Source organism: Python bivittatus, unplaced genomic scaffold (genome assembly GCF_059951505.1).
Source record: "Python bivittatus isolate LINGU-HERP-01145 unplaced genomic scaffold, Pbiv_v1 ctg000690_np1212, whole genome shotgun sequence".
NCBI lineage: Eukaryota > Metazoa > Chordata > Lepidosauria > Squamata > Pythonidae > Python > Python bivittatus.
Genome location: NW_028277096.1, coordinates 20,187,050 through 20,210,313, shown reverse-complemented (window position 1 = coordinate 20,210,313; position 23,264 = coordinate 20,187,050). Strand labels below are relative to the sequence as shown.

Sequence of the window (23,264 nt, the reverse complement as noted above, 5' to 3'; positions counted from 1 at the left end):
TGGCAGAACCTGTTTTGCAAACAAACAGAGGTACAGTGTGCCACATGCATATTTGGGCTTCAGATCAGTGCATGGCACAGGATAGGCCTTCTGGAGTCACCTGATTTTGTGGCTCAGGCTATAACTCTAATGTCTACAGTTTCCTTCTTTAACCAATAACCACTAGTGATGGAGGGAACAGGCAACCAGCAATGGCAACTGGGCATAATTTGCTGCCAAGAAATTTGTCCTGCCAGGACTGCAAAGGGTGACCTCCACTCCCACCAAATAAGTGGTTCTTTAAAGTAGGCTCTGTTTTCCAAAGCCAATGTAATGTACATTAATGAGCAAACAAGCACCTAAATTCAGATCTATAGGATTTTGCTTTAATTGGATAATTGCCCAGGGGCAATAATCTGATCTCCTGTAAAGATCCAAAGCCAAATGTGTGAGTAATCCAACATGCAACTTTGATCAAACAGAAGGCTTGTTGCAGAATTATCAAGCAGTTTTCCCTGTCCATCAAACTCGGCTAGGTATCCCCATAGAAACAGCAGTACTTTGTGAAAATAATATTTACACAGACAAATCCACACAAAAGGAAGAGTGTATCAGGAGATACACACTGCAGAGGAGACATCAAATCTTAAGAAATACAGAGCAAATGCCTGTACAGCTGTTTTGTAGTTTGTATTTCTTACATGCTGAGAGCAAAAATTTTAAACCAGGAAAAAGAGGATAATCTGAAAGTAATCCTTTGGCTGTGTTCGCACAATACACTAACCCACAATGTGATATGTTTGGTTTCAGCTTAGTGATTTGTTTTGGTGTTACTCAGTAGATTTATAAACTACGGTAAACAACCCGTGACTTAACAAAGTAGGAACCCAGCCACTATGTCCTTTTTGCTAGACCGAGCGGGTTTCAAGGCCTTACAAAGAGCCAGATAATATTCCACTTAGCTCTATATTAATTGCTCTGACCAACAATAATACTCTAGGCAGAAATAGTTTTTTGTTCTGCCAAGTTCCTTCAAATACATTTGAAGTAGAACAGTTTTACTGTATAGTATATACTCACAGATAAATCTAAAATTTAAGGTGCCAAAACACATCCCAAAACTTGAGTTCGGCTTATCTGCAAGTATATACTGTAATACTTTCTAAAAGAACCCTTATATCCTGTATATCCTCACGTATAAGCCCATCCGCAAATAAGCCAACCCTCTAATTTTTAGCCAAAATACCATGAAAAATGTGGGTCGGCTTATCCGCTGATGGCACATTTTCCATGGTATTTTGGCTAAAAATTAGAAGATTAGCTTATCTGCAGATGCGCTTATATGCAAGTATATACAGTAAGTGATTTTCAAAATGCCACAAGGGAGGGAACTTTATGGATTTCTGGGGTAGAGAATTCCAAACTATGGGGGCCACCATGGAGAAGACCTAACATCTCATCCATATCTCTTAACCTCAGATAGAAGGAGGACTCTTAACAAGCCTTCCAGAATTCAATTCTGGCTGGACAATGCCTGCTTTACACATATGTTTGGGTAACTGTACGTTCAATGTTATATCTTTCACCATCTTTATATTTCAGACATACATCAGCCTTGATGCACATTTCAGGTTTCACTTGGGAGACAACTAGCCTGTCCAAATTAAGCACCTGGGCGCATATTGTCAAAATGGTGGGTCTGATGCTCTTCAGAGTTGTAGCCATTGCACATGAACAGCTAACACAGCTAACCTAGTCATTAGTGGAAAAATCAAAGAGAAGGAAGTGAAAGGAGTAACCCATCTAAGAGAAAAAAGAAACAGTGTGAGTATGCATCTGAAAAGTGGCCAAAGTCTCACCTTTGAGCATACATGTTGGTGTCACTCCTTGATTGGAGGTTCCATTTCAAAGGGATTTCCTTTAGTGAAGGATAGAGGGAAATGATAACCTTCCATTAAGAGTCAAGATCTTTCTCAAAATGCTACACGTTTAAGCATCCATATCCATCCACAAGAGAACAGTTTATCTTCCTTGAAGTCAGGGTGCAATACAGTGCATATATTCAGATACATGGGCATCCTGAATGCTGGACTTAATGGTGATGATTAATGATTAGTAACCTTATCTGGATGCACAATCAGCAGATCAGTAGCTATTAATAATGATGGCTATGTAGTAATTTCCAGATCAGAATCAGGAAGCCTTTGAGTACCAGAAGCTGGAGAACAACAGCAGAGAGACCAATTATTGCTCATGTGTTCACCGTGTGACCAACCAGTGGGAAGGCCATTCTCTCAGTCTAAAGGGGCTTTGCTGTCCCCCCTCCCTTTCTTTTAACTATTCAAAAATATTTTATCATCAGCAAACTACATTACTACTCACTTCAGATCATTTATGAACAAGTAAAGAAGTAATTCTTCTGATACTGATTCTTGGGAAATCCCACTGTCTACATGTCTACATTTCAAGAACTGATCATCAAGGATGATCTCACAAGGTCCTGGCCCTTCAAGTCTTCCAACGGTGCACCCATCACTGCTGTGATCAAGTCTATCCACCTTGCTGCCAGTCATTATCTTTTTCTCTTTCCTTCCACCTTTCCCAGCATTGTGTACTTTTCAAGGGAGCTGGATCTTCCCATAATATGTCCAAAATATGATAATTTGAGCCTGGTCATTTGTGCCTCTGGTGAAAACTCTCAATCAACTTGTTCTATGATTCATTTGTTTGTTTTCTTGGCTATCCATGGTATTCTCAGGAGTCTTCTCCAACACCAGTGTTCAAAAGCATCAATACTCGTTCTAAGCTGTTTCTTCAAAGTTCAACTTTTGCTTCTACAGAGGGTCACAGAGAAAACACTGCCTGCACAATTCTGATTTTTGCAGGTATAGACACATCATTCCTTTTCCAACAGCCACAGCTACAAGGACCAGTTGTAAGTCTGTTTACTGTTTTTATTTTTCTGTGTGGTTTTATTTTGTTGGAATGTACATAATAACATAAGCTGGATCGGACCCCTGGCCCATCTTGTCCAGCAATCTGTTCTTAGGGTGGTCAACCAACTGCACAAGGAAGCCCACTAATCTCCCAGCAGATGGCCTTCAGAGGCCATCCCGCAGCCATCAAAGCTAAGAGCCCTTGATCTCCATGACTTCCATAAATTGGTCCAATCCTTTTTGAAGCCAACCAAGCTGGTAGCCAGCATCACACTTCATGGTAACTTCTTGGTTATTCGGATTAGGGCAATAAATAATATTCTTAATATTAATGTTAATATTAACAAGAACGCTTTAAAGTAAGTAAAGCCCACATGAAAAAGGATGAATTGATGACCTAATATTAAATATTAAATAAAATTAACATTAAATTATTCCTTTTATGAATCAGTTTTAGATAATACCATTTTAAATAAATAAATAAATAAATAAATAAATAAATGAATGCTACTATCCCAAACTGGCTTACAATAATAATTAAATTAGGTTGCCACTTCCTTCTTACATGTTAGATCCAGTCAGTAGCCATTATATATCTGCAGAAAAGGCTACAGACTGGTCATGGTGGACAAGAAGCAGGGGCAAAGGAGCAGGGCCCTCACTGCAGTGGGGAAGGGCAGAACCAAATGTAAATTTGTAAAACTTAGATCAAAAATGGTCTCTGGCTGTGCCAAAGGGGTGGCAGCTTGTATTGGAGACTTCTCTGTTTCATAAAAATTTAAAGTTAACATCTTTGTGTTAAGCTTCCAAAACCCAGTTTTCTCCTAGTGCCATTGCTTATTTATCCCTCAATGCTGTACAGTCACCTGCAGAGCCATCCAGGAGCCACGAAGCAGAGCCCTACTCAGGTATCAGAGATGTGTGAATGCAGCCAGCTGACAGAAGCCATGGGCACTGGGGAATTCCTGGGGAGCTCTTATCACTGCTGGTATGAGATTAGCAGTGGCCACTGGTTTCCAGTTACCGGTGTTGAGAATGCCTAAGGAAACCTGGTGTTGTGAATAAGCAGGCTGTGCTTGCAAGAGCTGCTGCCCGCAGGGTCCTGGTTGGCTACAGAGACATGTAATTAAGATGCCCTGAAACCCTTCACCTGAACCTGTAATTACCTGGATGGTATCAGGGAAGCTGGTGGTTACAAACAGTGGCTTCATTCAGGCTTTTTCCATACCCTGCCGATCTAAGAAACAGTGGCACAGGGGTGTGTAGGGGAGGGGAGTCTGATCCATATTTTAATCTTCCCGATAATAATGAAGACCTTCATGCTTGTTTAAAAGCCTGGAGGGAGTTGAAAAGTCCAACGGAGCATGCTCTGCAACTCCAGGAAAAGCTTCTCAAGGCTGGGACAGGGCACCTGCTTTTGCAGAATTTGTGCTTTGCATACAGAAGATCCCAGATTCAATTACTGGCATCTCCAGGTTGAGCCACTGCCTGTCAAAGCAGACATTATTATCCTGAATGGAACAAAATTCTGATTCAGTATCAGGGAGCTTCTTTTCTTTCCTAGCTGGTGCCAGTCAGCGTGAACAACCTGAGGTCATTTTCATCTGCATATCTACTTGTAATTATATGATGCAAAGGCCACAGCTCCCTAGTTAAGCAAAATTCAGGATACCCCAATTTAATCCTCAGTTTTTGCTGACTGAGAAAGATTGGGAGACTCTTCTTGTTTGTTCTTGGACCTTGGCTGGCCAACCAGGGTACATGTGCATTTCTCACCTGTGACTTTCTGTTTTAGTTCCTATTTTACCTGTGACTACCTGCTATCAGTTCATCTTTGATGTTCTCTTACTTCCACAGGCCAACTTTTCTGGCTGAGGGCTTGTAACTCTTCTGGCCAGCTGGTGGTCATCTTGTAACATCAGGAGGAACAGCACTCCCCTAGTTTTGGCCCTTTGCGGAGGGTGTGTGAGGAACAGTTTATTTTCAAGATTTGTATCCTTAGCTTCCTATTTATCTGCTGAAAATGGTTACCACAAAATGTTGGCCATTTTGACACTTATTTTTGACAGTGTGATCTCAGGGTGTTTGGAGGTCCATAGACAGGCATCTACCACTGTTCTAAATGACACCTCTTTTCTTCCTCTGTTACTGCAATGAATAGCAGCTACATACTGATGATCAAGGAAAATAAAAATGGCATTATTAGGGATGGAGTCAAAACTTGCTTCCTGCTCCTGGTGACCCAAGTGACTGAAAACCATGCTTGCTCTTTCCTGCAGAACTCCCCAAAGTTGTATTTCTCAATTCTAGCCTAGAAGAGAAAGTTGGTATTGATATTTAGGCCGACATCACTGGGTCTGTATCATGACCCTCAAATCTGAGCAGTTCAGGATATAACACCTGGATATTTATAACCAATTCTAAGAAGCCACCAGAATGGCCTTCTGAGGAGCCATTGTGCCCAGAGGGGAGAAGAAACAGAAGAATCTAGTTAGCTGCTACTTTCCAGCTCTCTATCTTGGTACTTCTGCTTCATTTCCCGTCAGAACAGCTTCAGTGGAGCCATATTGCTCTGAGAAGAGTGGATTAAAAGCAGATTAAACTGTTAGATTCTGTTAACAAATTAACAGAAAGCAAAGGAAGAGAATTGGGAGAAGAAAAGAATATAAAGATGAACAGACCAGCTGAGAAAAGGCCTTTCAAACCTGCACACATATATTTCCATGCATCTAGGCAACTGCTCTAATCAGGCATGTGAATAATCTTCCTTCCTGTAGAATGATGGACTTTAAATTGCTTGGAAATGGCCTTATAACCCTTCCCAGATTGATGGGCAGCAACAATCGCTTCTCTAAGATCATTGCTGATGTCTTTACTCTTTGGCATTGTGTTAACACACACCTCAATGCTCGAGACCAGCAAAGTCCTAAAACTTCGGCTGTTATAGAGGTAGTCACACTTGCTGATGATCAATTGATCAAGGGTGTTTGATTAGGAGCACCTGGCTGCTACTTAGCCTCTTCATACCTATGGGAGCAGTGAGGGTGTACTTAGTTTTTCACACATAGCTTCTCCATTTTGGCTTTCTCTTTGTAAAATAAATGATGACATGGTGTAATATGTCATGTGTTGTTGTTCATCTGAGGTTGTATTTACCTACTTTTGAGAACTGCTAAGGACCAGATGATTTTTATTATGTCCTGATACGTAAAACCATAGAACTCAAAGAGGGTGTACTTTCTTTTTCACACGACTGTAGCCTTAATTATGCTAAAGTGACACAGCACCCCTGACCACCATCCTGCAAGCTGAGAGTGGCTCCTTGCAATCTCTCTGCACATACTACTCTACCAATTCTTAATTCAGCAGACAATTATATTAAATGAGATTTGTTGTAGTCATTGTTGATCCCTATCTTGTCTCTACTACATCCATGGTAATGAGTGCCCCATCCTAACAGATCTACTATACCTTGAGGCTGCCCTTGGACAGAAAAAGCCACTTTAACACTGGTACAGCTAAGGATGACTTAAGGCCATCTCACTAATGGTCTGGGAATGAGATAAAGACAACATTGTAGGGACCCAGCAGAAAAATAAGGTGGCCAGGACTGTGCTTGTGCCAGAGTTGTGTGCAAATGGAGATATACCCACACCTTCACTGATAGAAACTCGAGAACCTCCTCAGCAGGCATGTGAAGGTATAAAGGTCCCTAAATGAGCAAACCTGAAAAGCACCAGATAAAAAATGATGACAGAAATGCCAACAATAATGCTGATGGCAATATTATCAGTGGGAATTTGATGGTCCGTATATACAACCAGAATGATTTCAGGTATTTGAAACTGCAGTTATTTCTATCAGGTCCATCTATGCTTCAGTTTATGTTGCATGGAGGTTTGTTCCCTTTTCAGTACTAAATTTTGAAATCTCTTCTTTTTCTCTGCATCTGGAATGTCAGTGTTTCTGCTTCCTTTGGGGAATTATCTTTCCCTGATGGACACAAAGTGCCTGTGAAGAAACATGCAGCACTTTTTATTACAGGAGGATTTGAAGAGTTCTCTTATTTATATTATACTAGAAGCTACAACTTTTTCCACAAAAGATCACCACTCCTCGATGATTTAAATAGAGGCAAAATCCTGACTCCTACTTACTGCCTACAATCCGCATTTACTTATTTAAGGATGCAGAAATGCTTCAAGTCACATTCCAATTATGTGTAGGTAATTTTGGTGTATTTTATGACCACTGTGTTACCTGACAGAGTTGAATTTACTATCCTGATGCACCCAGTATGACTTTTTTTGATTTTCCTTCTTTAGGATCTTCTCCAAGGACTGTCTCTACTGCTCCAGCTGATGATGTTTGATGGAGTTAAGGAAAATCCTGTTCCCCTAACAAAATTTTATTAGTGTACATTTCTGATGCTATCATTTTTGTCACATTTCCAGGGCCATAAACACATTTCAAGCCAAGCGGGGGATGGCCATGGCGCCAAAGAACCCGCTCTCTGTGCTGCCCGCTGCCAACTGAGTCTCATAACCCTACAAAGGCCATGCTTCACCTCATCCTCGGCCCAGAGCTGCAGTTACCTTTTAGGACAACAAAATCCTAACAGTGCCTTTGTTTACTTGCTCATACTTGAGTTATCAACTTGATGAATTATCTCTTATTCAAGTTTGTATGTAGGTACATAGCTGCCTTCCTATGGGAAGTTCCTATGGGAACTATCAACTAAACTTCTCAGTCAACATTGGCTATTGCCTATGCCTTCCCTGTTATGGTCCCTTGTCTTCTGGAACACCTTCCCCCAGAGATGCAGTTGGCCAACCCTACTGGCCTTCTGGAAGGCTGTGAAGACCTGGCTTTTCCCCCAGGCACTGGAGCTGGGATGTTTCCCCCAGGCACTGGAGCCCAATGTGGATATGTGGGATATGTTGATAAGGTGCTTACAACAGTGCCTTGATGAGGTTCTTTTAGATAATGTACTGTTTTTATGTTTTTGTTTGCTGCCCAAAGTTCCATTGGTAGATGGGCAGCCATATAAATTGTTGAATAAATAAATAAACAAGCAAATAAATAAATAAAGTTCATTGGGTAATTTCATATTGGCAGACCAGATGAACATAACACAGCTTGCCCATAGAGCACAGCCATACAGGAGACAGGCACAGCCATACAGGAGAAGGCAGAAGATGCCCTCCCCTTCAACAAAAGTAAGAAAGAAGCCACAGCAACTTTGGTAGCCCTTTGTGGGAACCAACTATGAACCCTAATATTTCCCAGAATGTTCTCTGCAGAGCACAGCTCTGGTCTATGGGTCTTCCCCTCCAATTTCATAAAATAGGAAGGGTGATGGCCCCATAACACAACTGCTTTGTTACACACATTTACCAAAAAGCAGATTTGATTTTTCCATGGCTTAAAAATTTTCCAGATGTATGATGTTGAATGGTAGCCCACACTTTAATGCTACCCAACAACAATGGCAACCAAACATCCCATATATTGCCAATTGGCTAGTGAATTCTCTTCCTTCTAAGACATTTTTCTCACAACCCTTACCTTCAGCTCACAGTGCTCCAGTCTAGCCAAACAGCCACAAACAAAAACAGTCCTGCAACTGTTCAAGTCTACATTTTGCTTCCCAAAGCATGAAGACAACTGTTGTCAACTGTGACCTCTGAGCGCTTAATATACCTCTCGAAATAGAAGTTTTAATTGCAGAGTCATAATGAGAAATGGGGAAGGATGGCCTTAGAATCTCTTGATTCCTCTTTTAAATCCCATGTTATAGCACCTGTTTTCCCATTTTGTGGCAGTGAATTCAAGAAATTCATTATAGTACACACTACTCAAAGAAATCCCTCTTAGATCTATCTTGAATATCCTGTTAAATCGATTTCACTGGATGATACTGGGATATACATTATAAGAGGGGAAGAAAAAAGTATGTATTTTCCCTACACCATGTGTAATTTTATATACTTTTATAAGTGTCTCCATGCCCCCTTCCCCAAGATGTCTATCACTTGATTCTGCCCAGTCACTGCTTGTTCTCCAGTTCCTCATATTTCTCTGCAATTTATTGCTGAAGTCTTGATCCCACTGAGATAGTTAAACCATTCCCCTAACCTTGAACCAACTAGCTGATGGTCACCAGCATAACATTTTTGCATGTGGCTGTTTTCTAGCTGTACTGTCAACATTATTGTAATATAATACAGTGGTGCCTGCCAGTTTCCCTGTCAATTCTGAGTTTCCTCCCACAAGATGCCAAACTCCTTTGAAGGCTGCCCCCAATCCATGTGCTGAGTGCTTTTATGAGCACAATGCTGCTTATACACTTTTGATAGTCAGGAAAGTTTGCATATCTAGGCTTCACAACAAAAACAGGCAGGCAACCTGTAGCATACTGTTTCAAGGATATTCACAGAATGATCTGTATGCTCTATCACATAGGTAATTTAATATCCATATCTGAGCACCAAGATGCAAGGCTAAATTAGCTTTATACGATATCAAGCTGTGTGTGCGTATGACATGTGTTTCCCTTCTTGTTCCACCTCGCTCAATTCTGTTGATGCTGAACAGCAGTAGCTCTGCCACCCAGCCTGATCCTTTTTGCTTACAAAGCTTTATTATCAAACAGTTGCAGCACCAACCTCAGTACCAAGAACTAAAGCCACTAGACCAGGGTTTCTCAATCTTAGCAACTTTAAGACGTGTGGACTTCAACTCCCAGAATTCCTCAGCCAGCATGCTGGCTGGGGAATTCTGGCAGTTGAAGTCCACACGTCTTAAAGTTGCCAAGATTGAGAAACCTTGCACTAGACAATGTAAATGACCAGATCTGGTAAAACCCTCCCAGTTGAGCCAGTTCTCAAGAGGGGGCACTTAAGGCCTCTCCCATTGGAGAGACTGGGTGACAGGTAGAGGCAGTGTTTCTGTGATGCAGCCCCCTCGCTTTGGAACAGCCTTTACCCAGAGATGGGGTGAATGCCCTCCTTGATGGCATTTTGAATGGCTGGGAAAACAGTGCTCTCCCAAAGAATCTCTGAATACGGGCTGGGCACCTAGATGTGTTATCATTGCACTTGGTTCAAATGTTTGCATTTATTACTATTTTGCTGGTTGATCTTATGTTGTGAAGGGCTAGGAGTTATTTTGGAATAGAGACAGAGAGAACCAGAGTAAATTATCACAGCAATAGAATTATAAATAAAAACATGTAAAAGTGACACTGACTGGAAATGGGTCCACCCATTCCTAGCTAGTGGGCTCTTTCCAGAGTGCAACCAGGAGCAGTTAATATTTACTGACTCCCATGAGTACATATTTCTGGCCAACAGGACAAACTAACTCACTGCATGAGATATTGCTCCAGTTCCCCTTCTTCCAATCAATCTCTGCTGTGTTGGGAATCTTTAGTATTTCTCAACACCAGGTGTGACTGAAGGATTCCTTACATGTCACTGCACAAATCTATACTCTCTGTGTCCCCCCCCCCCAATCTATCTTGACTGCATGCAGGTAATTCTCCTTCCATTTGGCCTCTCTTGATAAATGACTGTCAGGAACTTTGGATCTCACATGATGAAATGTGTAACTGCAGCTTCTCAGCAAAGACTTTTCTAGACCTCAATTACTGTAATTCCACCTACCAGGGGGGCCTCTAGATGCTTTTGAGCAGGAAGGAGCATAAAATACTTCCTGTGTGATCTGAGTCTTACTTGGGGCCATGAGCTCTAGCTGAGTTTTGGTGTGTCTTGTTTTTTGGTCCTGATTCTTACTTCCATCTCTATTCCTGCTTTCTCCTTTGCCTTCTAGCTTGATTGTTCCTCAGTCCTGGCTGTTGGCTGCCGGTTCCACAATGCTGCCCATGACCCAGTCCCAACAATTATCCGTCCTCAGGAAGACTGCACGCTTCATTGCCAAATTATTTCCTGCTTCACTCTTGCTTCCTTTCAGTCATACGTGCTCAGTGTAACTATAATGCTATCTATGGGAGCAGCCCAGGGTGGGGGAAGGCATATTGCTATCCAGTCTACTTTCTTTCCATTTTCTTCCCCTTTGAAAAATGGCTGGGTCAGGATATCACCAATACAATTACTCCCAATGCCCCTAATGTTCTTGGCATTGCAGGAAAGGATTCCTTATCCTGCCATCTGCTGCTCCCCAAGGCCAATGAGAGTCTTTAACCATAGCAAGAGGCCTTGAACCTAATGCCCAGGGAGCAAGATTTATTTATTTGTTTTTTTGTTTATCTATGTTAATTAATTTATATGGTCATCCATCTTGCAACGTTAGTGACTCTGAGCAGCTAACAAAATTAAAAACTCAATAAAACAACCAAGAACAACAATAATAAATATACATATAGTGGTAGCCAAGGACCACAACAGTCACAGTAGCACCCATCTCACAGGCCCTGTTAGCCTCCTGACCCCTCTACCTGGGAAAACAGACATATTTTTAAGGCTTTTCAGAATTCCAGCAGCATCAGGGCATACCTGATCTTTAGAGGATATGATGTTCCTGAGGAGAGGCACAGCTACAGAAAAGGCACACTTCCTGGGTCCCACTAGATGGCAATCCCTAATAGATAAGATCTGGAGAATTCCTCTCCTGCCTGACCTAATGGAACAGGTAGAAACAATGAGAGTAAGGCAGACCCTCAAGCACACTGGTCCCATGTAGGGTTTTATGGGTAGCAATCAGCACTTTGCATTAATCTGGAAGCAAACTGGAAGCCAGTGCAGCTCTTGAAGCAAAGGTATAACATGGGCATAACAAGACACACCCATAATTTCCCACATCACTGCATTCTGGACCAGCTGAAGCTTCTGGATGCTATTCAAGGGCAGCCTCATGTAGAGTGCATTGTACTAATCTACTCGGGAGGTGGTCAAGACATGAGGGACCATAAGCAGTGTGGGAAGGGCACAATTGTTACAAGTTGCAACCATGCAAAAGCCCTCCTGGCCGTAGCTGCCATCTATTCTGTTGTACAACGTTTCTGTTTGGAGTAGCGCCACCCCATCCAGAACTAAAGATGACAAATCGCTAGATCCAGAGATCCCTAAAACCGGAGATTTCCTCTGCAGGCCAGAGTTTTCTTCCACATTATTGTACCTATTGGATACAAAAGTATTATATAAATATCTTCAAGTTTATCTCAGATATAAGGAGCATGGGAAGGAGAAGCATACTGGGTGATCTCCTTTTGGGGCTGGAAACAGGTTCTAGGGTTGAAAATTCAAAAGTATACTCCACAGGCCTTAGCTGGATAGCCTGTCAACTGAAGAGGAGAAGGGTTTTTTATTTTTTTGCATTCCAACCAATTACCCTTCCTTGTTCCAGCAGAGCGACCATTATCATAAAAATTCATAACTTAGTTACATTAAAAAACAAAATCTCTCAATCCACCCAGTCTAATCAATTATGCCGCCATTGTGTCAAGCACAGAGGAAGAGCTTCCTCCATGTTGGGGGCGGGGGGCTATAAAATGTGCTGCAAAATCAATTAAAGATGAAAAACACACACTTGCAACTTTGGGATGGCAAGACCAAGCGACAGAGCCTTGATAAGGGAAGGCGCCATTTGAACCATATCTCCAAGCAGAAGGCAATCAAAGAGAAAGATAACCATCTTCAGAGGAGTACAAGAGACTCGGAAGGCACATGGGTCATAAGAGAAGAATCACTTCCTGGTTTGTGATGGATAGTAAAAATTTATGACCTATTAACCTTCCGCAAGCCTTTAAAAAATAAAGTAAAGAAAGGGGGTTACTTTCCAATAAATTGGTCATCATAAAGAACATAAAGCCATTTTGGATGTGTGTTTGGCAGCCTCAGCAGGAAGTGAGAATATTTACTGTAGAACACAACAAGACACAGAAGAATGCTCTTTGGATTAAGAGGCTTCTATTCGAACGCTGCTTAACTGTTTGCTGCCTTTTAGTAAAGGTCTGCCAAGAATGAGGACAAGGGAAGAAAGGACGTGGCAAATGAAGAAGGGGTAAAATGGGAAAAAGTGAGCCACTTCTGGGCATGCACTGCCAAAGATTCTTCCAAAAAATGTCCTGGATCAGAAAAAGGAGAAATGGGGGACACCAGAGAAGCCTATGCACTTCTAGGAAACAAATCCATTCCCAAAAATGAATGCATAAGAAATCTGTAGAATATTGCATAGGCTAATTAATATATAACTGTTACAATTTAAAAGGGTGAACAAGTGACAAACTACAGTATTCCAGTGTTCCTATCTCCTAATGTGAATATCTGAAGCCCTTGCTCTTTCTTTGTAAATCAGACTTCAGCCCCTGATCCTTTCCAACAGAGGACTGCCTTCTGCCCACCCCATGTGAGCACTGAAAAGGAGAGGAAGAAGATGCGATCATTGGCCGTGTTGGCTTAGCTGCATCACAAGTGGCAGACTAAGACACGCACAGGTGACAAAATACATGTGTGTGTGTGTGCGCACACACATACACATTTAAAGGGCTTAAATCTCAGATGTCACCAAATGCTGCAACATGTTGGTAATTTCAACCCTGAGGTCTCAGGCAAGAACAGAGAAATCTCAGGAGCTTGTGGCATTCTTGCAGCAAATCTTGTAAAATCTCATGAAATTTGGAATCTTGGATCTGGGCATCGTTAAAGTTGGGGGGGAACCTGCAGACTCCATCTAATGGGGAGAGAGATGCTGCAGTGGATGTGCAGATCATCCAGCTGATTCATATGGTTGTCTGGCTTCTATACCAGCAACAAATACACTTTATGCTGGGTTGTGATGGGGAGGGAACTGAGCCACCTTGCAGTGAAGACCGTTCACATTTTAAATAGATACTAGAATAAAGTTAGGCTTGACAATAAACGGGACGTGATAATGTACAACAGATTACTTTGGAAATCATCCTATTCGGCACAGACAATATTTGATTGGTGGTGGAGAGAATATTTGTCCCTATTTGAAAAGTTACAGTCTGAAATATACCAAGGCAGGTTCCTGTGCCAATCTGCAGATACTTTGGATGTAAATATTGCCAGTCTACTGCAACTTCTGCTTTGTAAGCATGCTCCTGTCCCCATGGTTAGCCAAGTTGGCTGGAAACACCCAGAACTCAACACAAGCCCCAGTTCCCTAACTGAAATGCCACTTGACCCCCAACCTGTTGGATGGCAGCCTTTCAGTGAAATATGACTATTTTGACTGACAGCCTTTTCCACATTGTCGGCAACAAACTCATGGGCTGTAACAGTGATCCTGTATCACTGCTAGAGTATAGGGATTTCTTTGCTTGTCATAAACTCAACTACTGGCTTTGGCCATCTTAATTTAGAAACGTGTGTCAAAGGCATTACAGGAACATTCCATGGCATGCAAAGAAACCAAAGGGTTCTCCAGCACCATCAGGAGATTTCCATGTTCTTACCCGTCTTCTGGGTGACATGAACTGACCAGCTGGATTTGGGACTAGTTCAGATTGCAAAACAAATAAGCCCTCAAGGGAGATTTTTATGTTGTACGCAAGTTCAAATTCCAGGTAGACCAATGAACGTTCACTTCTTTTGAAACCCTGACATATGTACTGATATTTCATTTTGTTCTTAAAGAGTACATGCTTCAGAGCAAACGTTTTCCAAGTGTGGCTTACAAACTGTTTAAAAGCTATGAGAATCTACACTTACAGCTAAAACATCTGCTTAGAAGTATATAAATGGGGGTGGGGAGAGGAGAACACCACTAGACAATAGAAATTGGAGACTAATACACAGAAATAAGATAAATTTACAGACTTTACAGCAATATAGCAGAGATAATACTAAAAGATTTGGGGATCTACAGATGTCTTTGTTTGGCCTCCAAGTGAGAAAAGCAACATTAAGCATCTTTCCCTGGAGAAATCTTGAGTCCAGCATTAAGAAAATCTTCTCCCAGGCCTACCTCAGCATGAGTGAGGACCAGAGAAAGGCCTCTATCTATCACTCAATGCATTTGGGGATCTCACTTGAAACACAAATACAGTATATCTAAAAGGAGTGTATGAAAGCTGGATCCATGTATTTTATCACTTCTTAACCGAGTCCAAAATGCATAATGTTCGTGCAAGCCACAAGGTTGCAAGCAAGGCCACATTGGAATCCCACCCCCATCTCCTACCTCATGTGTCCCTGGGCTCTGTTGCTTAGTGTAATGTTCAAGTATAATGGTACAACAAAGAACCAACTTGATCCTAAAAAGGACTAGAGCTATTTTCTGCTATCCTAAGTGACAGGATTAAGGACAATAAGCATGGCCTTTGTTTGGATTATGGGAATTGTAGTCTAACACCACTGTAAGACACTAAATTAGGAAGTCTATTTTAGATTTGCCCAACCCCTTGACTGTCCTAGAGAGAAAGGAAAACAAACAAAGTCTTTCCTGTTTGGTCTGGGCCTGGCCTAGCCAACGCCAGTCTTTCAGCCTCTGCTGTTTTTTGATTGATTCCCTGCTTCTGCACTTGCCATAACCTCTTGCACCTTGATTCTCCCTGACAGCTGTCTACAGCTCTGTGTTTATTGAGTACATGTGTCTAATTTTCACTTTCAGATGAGGAGGAGACAGAGAGTATTGGCTGGAAGAAGAGTCCCAGAGGGTAGAAAAGTGTAGAAACAGGTAAACAACTTTCACACCCACACCTTTCAACATTAAAGCACACTGCAGAAATGAAGACAATATGGTTTGCCTAAATAAAGTATCATGATAAGGGATTTTCAATGATCATTATAGTTGGCCCAAGCCATTAGTCCCAGCTTGCTGCATAAACTATGAGCTGTTACAGCCACGCTGATTCTCATTGTGTAACAGGCTCCTTTTTCTGTTGACTAAGCTGTTGACTTAGAGCAGCTGCCCATAAGGTTAGGCCATTCATTACTCAAACACAAGACTAAAAAACAATTATTAAAGCATTTCAATAAATACACTTGGCAGCTTGCATGGTGACTGGATTTTGCTTCCATTGAAGAGATGGGGGGAAAGAGAAAAAGAGAGAGAAAGAGAGAGAATATGGTAGTTGTTTGGGAGCTTTCCCATCTTCAGCCCTGTTTAGACAACTTGCACAAATCAATTTTCTCTATGTGGTTCAGTTTCCTTTGACAGTTTAAACCTCAATCCAATCACTAGGCTCCAGGGATTTCCGAACCACTGAAGATTAAAATCCTCCTCAAGCCCCAAGTGTTTTTACTAATGTTGTGTGTTTAATAACTCCACTTGTGAGCAATTTTGTTAGAAAAAATCCAGCACTGCAAAACCTCTGGAAACGATAGAGCTGAATTTTAAAAGTAAGATTGCCTTGTACTTGTCCTTGAATAAATGAGGTAATGCTGCTGCCACGCATCACGGAAACTGCCTATCAGGGGAGATCTATCATACCGAGCCAGCGCCAAAGAACCTGCAAAGTCATGTTCTTCTAACACTATGGCAGACAATAGTTGTGAGGATCTCCCAGTGATAAGAATCCTTGCTGAAGAGTTGTTGAAGAGCATGTTAAGAAATACAGGAACAAGCATGACATTTTAAATGAGAGAAGGTCAACTTTCCAGTTTAGAAATATATCATTTTTAAAGATTACTGCATAAAATATCATTTTGTGTAACTACTGACATGTTGGCAGAAACAAAACAACTGGCTTCTTGCTAATGGTCTCAGAATTAAATCAGCTTAAGTATGTAGCCAAGTCACAGGATTGTCATTAAAATTATTATTTTGTTGTTTATGCAAAAGCAGGATCTATGGAACCTTTCCAGGTTTCATTCATGGTCTTGAGATGCCCATTAGATTTCTGATCCTCTCCACCCTTGAAAATGAATAGCAAATGATCATTGTTCAACATCTCACGATACTTTAGACAGCCACCTCTGTATCAAAGGCTGATCACAACTAGCTGAGTCTTTTCTCTACCCAAGCAATCTTCTGTCACATGGGGCTTAGAGATTATCTTCTCTCCTTAGCCTGGCAACCAACATCTTACATCTTACATCCAGTAAGAATAAAACAAGTCTTTGGAGGAGATAAGCTTGAAATGTGAACTTCCCCTGACTCAATAAGGTCACCAATCCATATAAACTTGTCCCAAATCAACTACTTCCTTGCAGTTCCAATCTTCAGAGTGAGGTCTGCTATACTTCAAGAGACATGTTTACATATCCAAATGAGCTTGGCTAATTCAATGTTCTGGCTGTTCCTGCCATGCTCAATACCCTGACCAATAACATTGCCAGTTAGGTATTGTCCTTTGGTCACAAAGACACCAGCATTACTCCCAGCATACCTACACAATACCAGGACAGTCTCAACCTCACTTCCTCCAAGCACTATCATATTCATTTGGCTACCACGGAATAAAACCATTTATTTTACCAATCCATAAAATAACTTCAGTCTTATTTACACTCAAGAACTTTGCACCAATGGAAAATCAATCCATACTTGACCATGAACAGACCAAAAAACTAAGTCTAATAGACACTTTCCTACCTGAGGTAGCATCAGTTGCTGAAGAACCTCCTCGGTGATCAGAAGTTGGGCATGATGACCCCGGCATGCTAACAGGCTCAGAACGTACAGGCTGGATCCTAAAATACAAACCATGGTACATTTCTGTTAAAGTATCAGTTTGTTGAAAAGAGTGCCAAAGGGCTTAAATCACAAAAAGAAAGTCAGTACAACTATCTGGAGCCAGATTCAGGTTGTGATAACTGAGCTATGTAATCCTGGCAGACAGGATTTCTACACTCTGACTTTTTGTTCTCCAGAATACCTGCCTGTATGAGCAGGGATGGTTTGAGATGCTCTTGTGTCCAACCTGAAAATGCCATAGAGAGGGTCACTGTGCCATAACAGTGAGAGTCAAGTTTAGGACGGGGGGGGATGGGTCAAGGTTCAAAGACTCTTATGTATACATGGGGAGGGCCATAGTTGTAATGCAATGTGAGAATGACCTTGAAAGATGGGGGGGGGGGAGAGATGATAACAAGGGAGCGATCAGGTAAAAGGGGGAGGAGCCTGCAACTGAGTAACGGGCAGAGAAAGAAACTTAGAAAGGACTCGCCCTGACTGATCAGGCGGTAAAAAGGGACAGCAGGAGATTTGTACTTTCAGAGTTGCAAGATTGATGTCAGCCCTCCAGGGTAAACCAGATAGGAAACACAACCAGATGAGCTACTTCTACTTTATCGTTAGGCCAGATTAACAGAATCTTGCAACTCAAAGTACAAATCTCCTGCTGTCCCTTTTTACCACATGATCAGTTAGGGCGGATCCTTTCTAAGTTTCTTTCTCTGCCAGTTACTCAGTTGCGGGCTCCTCCCCCTTTTATCTTATTGTTCCCTTGGTAGCATCACTCCCCCCCCAGCCGCCCATCTTCCAAGGTCATTCTCACATTCCAATAGTTTAGATGCAGAGTACATCTGCAGAGTACGCCCAGAGTACATTTGCAGAGTACGCCCAGAGTCACCCGCTGGAGGAGATGGGAGACAAACAAACAAACAAACAAATAACATGCATTGCCTGCAGGGAGTAAAGATAAGGGCAGTGCTAAGTACTGTACGATATATATGTAATGGGGCACAATCTGCTAGGGCATCTTCCTGCAAATGTATGGTAACACAGGAAGTGCCAGACTCTGGTTCACAGGGCTTCTGCAAGAGACATGCCTAGTGGGAGGTGCCAGCAGCTGTGATCTGACTACCAGCATCCCCCCACACTTACTAGAATCCAAGTCCTCCATGTGCTTTTCATTACTCAATCTCTAGGCCTCCTAAATTAAAGGGGTATGACAGGACCTAGGAAGCATGCTTTCTCTGTTGGTGTGCTTCCTTCTGCAACAGCATATCACTCAACATTTGGATATCCCCAACTCTGATAGTCTTCCATTAGGCATTAAAAACTTGGATTTTCCCCTGGACATTGGGGACAGGGTGTTTACTGAACCTGTTCTTCAGGGGGTGTGAGATGGACTGGGGTGTTACTCTAGGAGGGAAGTATTTGGGTGATGTTTTTACTGTTGATTTTAACTGTTGTTCGCTGCCTAGAGTTGTATGTTGGGTGGGTAACCATACAGTATGAATTGAATAAATAAGTAAATAAATAGTTCATACATTCTGTGTGCTTATTGATTTTTTTACTGTTGCATCCTGTAAGCCGCCCAGAGTCATACAGATTGGGGTGGCCTATAAATTTAAGAAAGAGAGAAAGAATCCGTAGGGTGAAAACCAATCTAATCTCGGGAGGAAAGCTGTTCGAAAGAAGAGGAGAAGCAACTGAGATGGCCTGTCCCCGTGGTCCCTAAAGATGACATGCATACATATGAGTTAGAGACACACCACACCCATTTTTTCCCTACAAGCCCAGGGATCTAAATTCCCCCCTCCTTTGATGTAAGACTTCTGCAGAGCCCTTTGCCCTTAGTATGGATTTCAACTTCACAAGCCAAGCAAGTAGAAAATGGGCAAGGGCAGATCCAGAGTCATCAGCATCAAGCATTTTCTCTTGGCCCCAGAAGGGAAGCAGGCAGACCCATCATCTCAGCTGAAAAATCAGCACAATTTGCCTCTGCTTGCCTGTCTTCTAGAAGCAAACATTCTAGTAGACTACCTGTCCAATTTCCATGCCATCAGGTTGTTAAGTAGTTCATCACTCCAAAAATTGTTTCATGAGTTTGCATTTCTTTTTTCCTTCCCTTTTTTTCCCCTTTTGCATCTTGATCCTAAAACTGAAGGCAGAGATTTATAAGCTGTTCTAGGAGCTATTTTGCCTAGGGAAGAGGGAAAAATCCTTTCCTTAAATAAAGGTGCTGTTGCCAAGCTTCTACTGCTATACATACTGTAGATGAAGGGTTGCATAAAGAAGCTAACCTATGAATGAAACAAAAATTATTCACCTTTCATCAACTCTTGCTTAAATCAAGACACGGCCCCTCTTTTTTTTTTTTAAAAAAAGGAAACAGCCAGAAACTTAGAAGGCTAACATGAAGCATTTTATACAATTTTCTGTCAGCTCTTTCTTAGACATATCATGCTGGTGTGATGAGAAATAGGGAACAAGTCTTTGTTTTGTTTAAAATTCTAACCTGAGACTGTCTAAATCCAAATCATCCGTGTCGAAGTCCAGGAGAGGCTGTGGAGTATCACTGGGACCATGGGACTGAAGCACTGAAGAACTGGAGGAAATTACAGTTGTTTGACCTGAAGGGTGAATAGTCTTGAATTGGAACTGGGGGCCCATCCACAGGCGTCGGTGAGGTCCAGTGTGAGTCACAATTTCAACCTGGAAGTGTAGCATCCAAGCAATGTTAATGTGAAGATCAACCTGGCAACAGGTTCTAAAAATCAGGCCTGCATCCTTCTAATCAGCATATATCAGCTGAGACCAGATTTCTCCACGCCACTGTCTTCTAGATGTATTGGACTCTAATTTCTGCAGTTCTCAATCTAGTGACTCATGGAATCTGACCATGCTAACCTGGGAATTTTGACAGATCACGTCCCATATACATGAGAGACACCAGCTTGGAGGTGGCTAGTTTATGTGTCTTCACATGTCTCATGAAAACCCAAACTATGAACAAAAAAATTATGTCCTGCCTTTCATTCAGGAGCTTATACACAGTGCTGCTCCTCCTATTTCCCCCCACAACTCTATCAGATAGGTTGGAGTGAGAGTGAATAACTGGCCCAAAGTCCCCTTGGGAGGACCTGAATCCAGGACCCTTGACTCCTTGTCCAACACCTTCACCAATACACAACACGGTCTGTCTCTGAAAACCTCACGCCGGGTTCAAAATGGTGATGTTGCCAAAATGCCGGTCTGGGGTAGAGTTCTTCCCACTCTCATTTTAACTTGCATAGCTGACCCTATTATTTGGACATAATCAGTGACTGTTCCCTGCCCTTCCTGGGCAGCTGCCAAAAGAGACTCAACAGAAGGGAACATATATTCTGTGAAAGAGTATAACATGGAGATGACATTTTATACAGCATCAATGCTGTCCCTAATCCCTTTTACTGTTGTTACTCCTTCTTCCCAATTAATGCTGCAAACATAATACATATTCCTGACAGCACAAGGCCATTGAATTCAGTGGGACTACTCTTTGAACAGTCATTTTATTGGGCACCTGAGTTAATTCTATGTTGTGGTGGATTAAATTGTTGTAAACATTCCTGGTAACAATTAGGAAGGGCAGTATAAAATACTGAAATGCCTTTTAAAGGGATTTAGAACAATAGGGAGGAGGAGGAGAGGATAGAAAAGAAGCAACAGCAGATTAAGACCTCAAAATGCAGATGGGAGCAAAAGTGTTTCTGCAGTCTGGTGATCAAGTGCACTTGTATGAAAATGAGAGTCTTTTGAAGTTTCATAAGTTCTCACATCATAAAAGGGAAAAAAAGCTCTACACTTGTGAAAAGGTGGGATAGGGAGGACAAAGGCCTCCACATTAAACAGAAACAGAATGTGGCCCTTCAAAGTTATTTTTGTCCCTCCTGATGCTGGCTTTGGATTTGCACAGAAGTGCTTCCTTGACCGAGCTATTATTTCCGAGGCTGCAGAATTGCAATATTCCAGCTGACTCCTGATCATTATAACAAGCTTTCCTTTCCTTTTTTTTATGTGGTCTTCTTCTTGTTGGGCACCTCTTTTCAAAGCCTGAAGGAAGAGCATGCAGGCCATTCCATGTGCTGTCAACATTTCCCTTTTTCATGAGGGCAGCACAAGCTGTCTGCCTGATGCGTGCAGCTCTTGCGCCCCACTATGTAAAATAGGCCATAACTAAAGCCTTCTGCATACGTGGAGCTCAAAGCCATCAGCTCCATAGAGCCGAGAGGTAAACAGATGCTTCTGCGATTTCACCAATACGAGGAGGCAGATGTTCCCAGTCATCCCCTTGCCACACACAGGACAAACATATTGTATCTCCTTCCCAATGACAGCATGCATTACCCACTTTCCTAATTGAGAAGTGGAAGTGAAGGGCAGTGTTCCTTTGTCACATGGTGTAACCATTGATAACACTTCCATCTGGAAAAACAGACAAACGCTCCAGGCTTTAATCTGAAGTGACTAGCTGGCGGATGGCAAGCGTCTTTTGTGTTCTGAGGAGATTCAATTGCTTAACAAAATGCAGGCATTCCTGAACACTCCCTGAGCAGCCCTAAGACTTCTGCTGAGGCTCCTTTTGGAAAAAGAAGGAATGTAGGTTCCAGAGGACATCCAATAGGTCCACTTTTATGAACATACTGGCATTGCCGCAGAAACACTACGCATGCTCAAAAACACAGTTAACGTAGGCAGTCACCAGGATCCAGTTAAAGTGGATTCATGCACACTACCGTGAGGAGAGTCAGCCTACTTGGGCCATTACATTTTTACTTGGAATTTTCATTCAGTTAATATTTAGCCCTGAGAAGCAGTGTCTAGAGTCAATGCAATAGAGCAAGTGTGAGCAAACTGACCTCAGGTTTCTGTACTTAAATCCAGTGTTCAATCAACTGGCATCAGGGGCAGATGTGCACTTGGGAACACAGGAAGCTGCCTTGTTACAACCTAATCTATTAGTCCATCAAGCCTAGCATTGTCTTGTATGGTTGGCAAGGGATTGGCAAAATTTTTCTGTCACCTGCCATTAGACTTACTGTCTTAATGGGCAACTTCAACTAGAAAGCTTCTATATGCAAAACATGTCATCGTTCTCTTAAGTTACAATCCCTCCAAAATTAGCATAAGAAATGGGTACACCTAAGCACATGCTTAGCCCAATGATTTGTTTTCAGAGTCAGGAAACACAATAATTTCACATAAAAATCTGCTCCTGGTTTTTAACTAAACTCCCTCTATTATCCTAATTTTGGGAGAGGGAAGGGGAACTGACTTTAGTTGAAACAATTGCAATTTGGCACATGGAGATCCACACATAGATCCCAATAGGTGCTTTTCCTCCCCAAAATAATTTGTCACAAACCTTACCCAGGACAGGTAAAATCTGAGCTGGACTTTAACCATGGAGAAAAACCTTCATAATGCCATTGATCAGGAAGAGGGGTGGGGAACAGTGTCTTCCAAAACCTTCCATATCCCTTCTGAGAACTTCTGGAGAACTCCAGATTGCCTGCTTTTCTGCCAGAACCAAGTCCCTGTCATCACCCATACCTGTTAGCCCTTCAAGGTAAGGACGGTCAGGAAACAGGAATCAGCAGGAGTCTCAGAAAGTACTTTAATGCAGTTTGTAACTAAATCTTGAAAGCCTGTCAAAGGTCCTCTGTACTTCAGCTGAACACCTAACCCAATCATGGCAAAATTGTTTTG

At 42.0% G+C, this 23,264-nt stretch overlaps 1 protein-coding gene across 7 annotated transcripts in view; it reads right to left on the bottom strand.

The window, feature by feature from the left end:
* BCAS3 (BCAS3 microtubule associated cell migration factor) overlaps nt 1-23,264 on the bottom strand; it is a 514,094-nt gene that overhangs the window by 236,615 nt on the left and 254,215 nt on the right. For all 7 annotated transcript variants that reach the window (XM_088152585.1, XM_088152584.1, XM_088152590.1 and 4 more), the window contains 2 exons: nt 20,032-20,228; nt 17,439-17,536 (listed from right to left, as the gene is read on the bottom strand). In XM_088152585.1, the coding sequence (XP_088008711.1) occupies nt 17,439-17,536; nt 20,032-20,228 (295 nt within the window). The remainder of the gene's footprint in view (nt 1-17,438; nt 17,537-20,031; nt 20,229-23,264) is intronic.